General features: G+C 39.2%; 2 protein-coding genes across 2 annotated transcripts in view; both read right to left on the bottom strand.

Moving 5' to 3' along the window:
• Zfp455 (zinc finger protein 455) overlaps positions 1 to 6,762 on the bottom strand; it is a 118,947-nt gene extending 112,185 nt beyond the window's left edge. Inside the window, exon 1 of the mRNA XM_063281440.1 lies at positions 6,621 to 6,762. The gene's annotated coding sequence lies outside the window, so the exon portion shown is untranslated. The remainder of the gene's footprint in view (positions 1 to 6,620) is intronic.
• Positions 5,984 to 7,238, bottom strand: part of LOC120100761 (zinc finger protein 728-like) — a 56,315-nt gene continuing 55,060 nt past the window's right edge. The window contains 1 exon segment of the mRNA XM_039103576.2: positions 5,984 to 7,237. Coding sequence (XP_038959504.1) covers positions 7,067 to 7,237 — 171 coding nt within the window. The 3' untranslated portion in view covers positions 5,984 to 7,066.

The raw sequence follows: 7,238 nt of genomic DNA, 5'->3' as shown, positions 1-7,238 counted from the left end.
AAATAAGGCCACCTCCTATCAGTGTTACTTCCTATGGACCAAGCATATTCAAACTACCACTGTCTCCTTGTCACATAATAATAAAACCACCAAATATTAGAATCAATTCCTCAAAAACAGACACAGGATAAGTTTTCAATAAAAAGAAATAGACAAACTGAATGGATACAAGGAAAAAAGTCCATCCTGCTGCCTACAAGAAACATACTTGTTATGTTTCATCAAACATAACATCAAAGATAGCTATCACCTCAGAGTAAACAAGTATAAACTAATTTTCTAGGCAACTGGACCTCAGAAAGAAGCCGATGTAGTTCTTCTAAGTTGTAACAAAATAGCATTCAAACCCAAATTAATCATAAAACAAACCAAACAGAGAGGAACACTTCAAACTCATTGAAGGAAAAATCCACAAGGATGTTTCAATTAACATCTGTGTCACAAATTCAAGGACACTCTGTAAGAGAAACATTACCAGGGTTAATCCCACACTGGCCATAACATATTAATCACTGGAGAGTTCAATATCCCATTCTCACCTATAGAGATAGGTTACTCAGCCAAAAGCTAAACAAAAAATACCATCACTGACAAACATTATAAACCAAATGGATATGACAGATATCTACAGAACCTTTTATCAAAAACAAAAGAATATATTTTCTTCTCAGCTCTCATGGAACTTTCTCCCAAACTGACCACATACTTGATCTCAAAGCAAACTTGGAGGAAGATGGAGGAAAAAGAAGTGGAAGGAAGATGAAGCAGAAAAACATGGCCCGAAGAAACCGCAAATAGCAAGGGATCTCATAGCTGGAGAAGAGAGTAGTATGGTGGTAAATCTGCACGATGTAGTCATGCAGCTTGTAAATATTTTAACTGAGTTGTTTTTTTTTACACAGGCTTATTGGGGTTGGAAATTTATTTCAACAAATTGACACCCAACACGGGGCAGATATTGAAATGCCATATGTTGCAGAAATATTTTAATCCTGGCCCAGGGTTTCTATCCCGCCTTTACCACTTAGTTCCTGAATAAGAACACACAAAAGTTTTATATTTACAATAAGCCTTATATATTACAAAAGATGGGCAGATACCTAGCCTTCATGCTATCAGAATCTAAATTCTTATTGATATATTTACTTCAAATTATTACTTCATAGTTACAGTATTTCATCTAGACTACACTTAACTCCAATTAGTCAGCTCACATTTCTTGATGGCTCACCTAACCCATAGCAGCTTCTCCTTCTCCCTCCTGCATGTTCTTCTTCTCCTGGTTCTCCTGACCACAAGCCCAGGAAACCTAAACAGTACCAATGTCTCTTCTGCCTAGCTATTAGCTTGTTGGCATCTTTATTTACCAATCAGAAATAATGTGGAGCAGGATCACAGGGGCTAGGTGAACACTCCAGGTCTTGAGGGCCTCCACTTAATGTTACAATAGACAGGAAAAGGCAAAATCTCAACATATACTGGTTTAGTTAAATCACAGATGTTTTCTATAGCAGTAAATAATAGAAAAGGATACAGGATACCATGACATGCTACCTCCTGCTACTCTCTGTTCCTAGCAGTATCTCTGTTTCTATGGCTGGCACCACATTGGCTCTGGCTACTCTCTGGCCGCAGCAGCGACCGCCACCTTGGGACTCTCTGCTGGGAACCCTGCTCACATTCCCAGCATCTGCCCCCCATGGTTATAGTTACAACTCCCAGTAACCTATTAAAATCAAAACTCTTAAGTCTTGTAATTTATCAATCAGATATATATCAGTAAATTCTCACTCCACAAGATGTCCACACAATAAATTCAGAGCTAATTCATATTGATATACACTGCTCACCTAGATAAGACAAATTGTCCTGTAATTATCCATCCCTTTTATGCTTTTCATAGCTACCCGTGGCTATTTAAAGCCACACAGAGGTGGGTCATCCTTTTTCTCCTCCATCTTCGTTTCTTCTCTTCTTCCTCCTCTCAAAAACTCTGTACCCACATTACTTATTCACTGCCCAATCACAGGCCTTGTCTTATCTTGTGCCTACCCTACCCTTCATAAAGTCATCAATCCACAGTTTTCTAAATGAATGGCATAGTAAATAGCTAGAGACATGCAATGTATGCCTATTCAAATATGCTGAGAATGTTAGTCTTCAGAAATATGAGAAATCTGTAGTGTACGGCATTGAAAGATATTTTATTAATGTTTGACAGTGAGAAATGGCAGCTGTTGGCAGAACCCAGAGAGTCCTTTGAAGAAGATGCTGAGCATTGAAGAACCTCCTTATGGAGTTTGCTGCAAATGTGACAAACTGCCACTGGACAAGAAACTGCCCTTGCCTCAACTGCTGACCACATATTGCATAAGCTATAGAGAAGCAGGACACAAAGAAAGTAAATTGAGTAAATTGCCAAACTCTGCCAGGACAAGGTACAGACGTCCTTCATATTTGCTGCTTCACAGAAAAATTTGTCAGATGTTCTGAGCCAATAAGTTGAAGAGATAAATGTTCCAGTGTTGCAGGGGAATCTGTGTGACTTTCAGGCAGTTGGCAGCCACTAACATTTCTATAGTTTTGGACACTGCTTGCTCTACATATGAGTTTGTTCATGTAGATATGTGTGTGGGTATGTAACTAAAGAAGAGAGGAAATACTTTTGGGAGAAGGGGGCAAATGGTAGAGAAATAACTGGAAAAGGGAAAAATTACTTGATTCATATGTATTAAATGTCACATTGAAACTTGCATTATGACATGAAGATTTAGTAAGTGTTCTCATGGCAGTGATACAACATGTACACAAGAGCAACTTGAAGGGTTTAGTTTGGAACATAGTTCAATTTCATTGTTACCATTGTCTTAGTTAGGGTTTTAACTAATACTGCTGTGAACAGACACCATGACAAAGGCAAGTCTTATAAAGAGCAACATACATTTGGGGCAGCCTTACAGATTCAGAGGGTCAGTATATTATCTTCTATGTGGGAGCATGGCAGCATGTAGGCCAACATGGTGCAGGCAGATTTGATAGTTCTAAATCTTCATCTGAAGGCTCCTAGTGGAAGACTGACTTCCAGGCAGATAGAATGAAGGTCTTAAGCCCATACCCACAGTGCAGTGACACACCTAACCCAAAAAGGCCACACCTAGTAGTGTCATTTCCTGGACCGAGCATATATAAACCATCATATTACACTCCCTGGCCTCCATAGGCTTGTTCAAACATATGAGTTTATGGGGGCCATACCTAAACATAACATAAGGAAAAATACATTTAGTCCAACTTCCAAAGTCCCCATAGTCTATAGCAGTCTCAACAATGTTAAAAGTCCAAAGTTCAAAGCCTTTTCTGAGATTCCTCCTACCACTTAACTGAAATTCCCAAAGCGAGACAGGAAACCAGCTAAGCAAACTCCAAACTCTGCATCTACAAAGCTGATGTCAAAGGAGGCTTCAGCTCTCCTACTTCTTTTTCATCTTTGTTGTCTGCAACAAACTTCTTTCTTCTGGTCTGGTTCCACTCCGTTAACAGCTATACTTAGCACATAACCCATGGCTCTGGCATCTTGAACATCTTGGAGTCTCCAAGGCAACTTGAATGTTACAGTTTCTTGTTCCAATGTCTGGGATCCACACATGATCATGTAAGCTCTTTGTAAAGGCTGATGTCACTTATTTATCTCTGCCCTCTGTAGCACTCTAAACTCAGGTTGATCCATCCACTCCACTGCTGCTACTGTTCTTTGTTATCATCCCATGGTACTGGCATCTTCAATTTACTGTAATCTTCTGCTGCAACTAGGCTTCACCAATAGCCTCACATAGGCTCTCTTCATGGTGCCAAGCCTCAAATCCTTTGCATGACCCCTTCAGTCCTGGGCAGTCAATTGCAATGGAGACTGCACATTCATCAATGGCCTTCCATGGCCTCTCACAGTGCCAAGCCTCGGTTGCTCTTCATGAGCCCTTCATGCCTTCAAAACCAGTACTACCTGGGTGATTCTTACACATTACCAAGTACAGCTGCCACTCAATGTACAACCTTGGCTATCTCTGGAATATAGCTTCTTTGTACTCTCAGAAACACATGGCCAAAGCTGTCACATTCTGCTGATTGCAGGAGCTGCAACATTGGCGCCCTTGTTCTATTACATTATCACTAGCTTTCAATTTTCCAACTCTTTCATTCCTAAGCTTGACTGTCCTAGATCTTGTTCTGTAGATTGACCTTGAACTGAGATCTGCATACCCATCTGCATGTGTGTACCACCAGGCCTTGGTTTAAGCTGTTCTTCACCTAGAACTTGCTCTTTCTCAGGCTGGCCTTGAACTCAGAGATCTGATTGGCTTTATCTCCTGGGATTAAAGGTGTGCACTATCATGCCTGGATCTAAACTTAGCTGGGTAAGATCTTGCTCCAAGTCTCACTTCCTTACTTTAATTAGATATCCTTGAACACAGGATTCAGCTCCGTTTCACTTCCTGGTGCCCTGTTAACACTTGAACCATATATTTTATATGTTTCCTTTCTAAGCTGCCATGCTTGTTCATAACACTCTTCATAAGACTTAACCAGAGAACAAAGTTGATGGGTGTTTCTGAGACTTCCTTTTAATTACTCTGAGTAATTCTCTGCTATTACTTTGAGTCTCTTCAGCTTAGTCTTAGGCAGACTCTTCAAACAAGGACAAAAATTAGCCACATTCTTCACCAAAATACCACAAAAACAGTCTCTAGGCCATATACTGAAATATTTCTCCACTGAAACCTCTTGGACCACATCACCACAATTCAAATCACTCACAGCAACAAAGTCTTCCACATTCCTTCTAGTGGCCCATTAAGCCCCACTGAAAGCATTCCAATGCTTTCCAAAACAAAAGTTTCAAAACGCACATTCTTCCAAACAAAACCATAGTCAGGCCTATCACAGCAATACCCGACTCCTGGCACCAACTTCTGTTTTAGTTAGGGTTTTATTGCTGTGAACAGACACCATGACCAAGGCAAGTTTTATAAAGGACAACATACATTTGGGGCTGCCTTACAGGTTCAGAGGGTCAGTACATTATCATCAATGTGGGAACATGGCAGCATCTAGGCCAGCATGGTGCAGGCAGAGCTGAGAGTTCTACACCTTCATTTGAAGCTTGCTTGTGGAAGACTAACTTCTAGGCAGCTAGGATGAAGGTCTTAAGCCCATACTCACAGTGCTACACCTATTCCAACAAGGCCACACCTCCTAATAGAGACCCTCTGCTGGCCAAGCTTATACAAACCATCACAACCAATGGAGTCTTACTCAGTGTTCTATTGCTATGAAGAGGCACCAAACCAGGATAACTCTTATAAGAGAAGGCATTTAGTTGGGGTTTGTTAACAGTTTCAGAAGTCTGTCCATAATTATTGAGGGGAGCAAGCTAGGGAGCAGGTTGGAATGCGGGCAGACATTGAGCTTGAGAAGTAGCTGAGAATTATCAATACTGACTCAGTCATTAAAAGAGGGTATCACTGGGTCTGACCTTTGAATTCTCAAATATGGCCCCAGTGACACACATACCTATGATGCCACACTTCTTAATCCTTTTCCAGCAGTGCTTAATCCTGATGATTAAGCATTCAAATCTATGAGCCCTTAGGCAAATTCCTATTTCAACTATAACACATAGTGAGAAAGTTAAAACAACAGGAACTTAAAGCAGCTGGTCATGTTCCTTCCATAGTCAGGAAGCAGGACATTGATGAATAGTTGCTCTCAAGGTATTATTTTATACTACAACATCTCAGGCAAACAGGCTTCCAATCACAATCAACAGATCTTCTGAAATCAATTAAACTAATCAAGATAAATCCTACAAATCAACAAGAGGCTTGCAACTCCAATGATTCTAGAACTCATGGTGCTAACAATTGAGACACAAGAATTAGTTCTTGTCAACAAAATTAGATGCTTGTCCACATAAAACACAAAGTCATTTCAAAAGCATAGTTAAAGTTTATTTATTGCTAGGTACACAAATTTTTGTTTGTGTGGAGACCAATGCATAGAGGTCAGAGGACAAACTTCAGAGATAATTACCTCTTTTATTTTGTGGGTACTGGGAATATTAACACGGCTATGGGTCTTGTTGGCAATTAAGTTTGTTCCCAAATCAACATGCTAGCTCTATCCACAAAGCTTTAAATGATAACATTTTCCCCAACCTTACCTTTACTTCATAAGTAAAATAGGCTACAACTTGAAAGGTTCATAAAGGATTTAACAGTTATAACACTTTGAAATACTACAGTCCATATGTCATGTGAGACTCAAGGCAATTTCTTAACCATGAGTTCCTACAACATAAAAACAAGTGATTACTTTTCTACATACTGGTATAGAATAAGGGTTTCAATTCTAAAACAAAGATAACTTTTAGGGTCTGGAGAAGTATTAGGATTTTATGAACATTTTAACATTTATACTATTTCACTCCAGTTTGAACTACCTTGTGTTAAAAAATATAAGAAAGCTTATTTAAGGGTTTGTAACATTTTCACACTTGTGACATTTCAGTCTAGTATGAATTATGTTTTCCTCAAGTTTACACTAATTCCAAAAGACCTTGGCACCTTCACACTTGTGTGGTGTCTCTCACAGATGGATTCTTTGATGTCGCTTAAGACCAGAAGACTGATAATAGTGTTTGTCACATTCTTCACATGTGTGGTGTTTATCTCCAATAGGAATTATCCTGTGTTCATACCATGCAATGGAACTTCAAAAGTTTTTGCCACGTTTGTATGATTTCTTTCCAGAATGAATTCTTTGATCATCCCTAAATTTGTTGGCCATTTTGCCAGGTTCTTTTGATTTGTAAATATTCTCTTCATTGTGAGCTAATTTTTGTAGATATAGGTATGACTTTGTAGAGGAGGCTTTTCCACATTTCTCACTTTTGTATGGTTTCTCTCTAGAATGAATTATCAAATGAGGAGAAAGAATCTGGGAAGTTCTGAAGGACTTGACTGATACATCACAAGTTTAGGGTTTCTCACCTGTATAAATTCTCTTCTTTTCAGAAAGTATGGACAATAGAAGGCCAGGCCACATACTTCATATTTGTAAGGTTTTTGTAAGGTTTTTCCCATGTATGAATTCTGTTTTGTTTGTAAAGTCTTGATGGATAATTGAAGACCTTGCGACATACTTCACATTTGTAGGGATTCTCTTCTGTATGAATTATTTTT

The sequence above is a fragment of the Rattus norvegicus genome, chromosome 2 (assembly GCF_036323735.1).
Source record: "Rattus norvegicus strain BN/NHsdMcwi chromosome 2, GRCr8, whole genome shotgun sequence".
Taxonomy (NCBI): Eukaryota; Metazoa; Chordata; class Mammalia; order Rodentia; family Muridae; genus Rattus; species Rattus norvegicus.
Note: the sequence above shows the minus strand (reverse complement) of the source record. Positions and strands in the feature narration are given on the sequence as shown.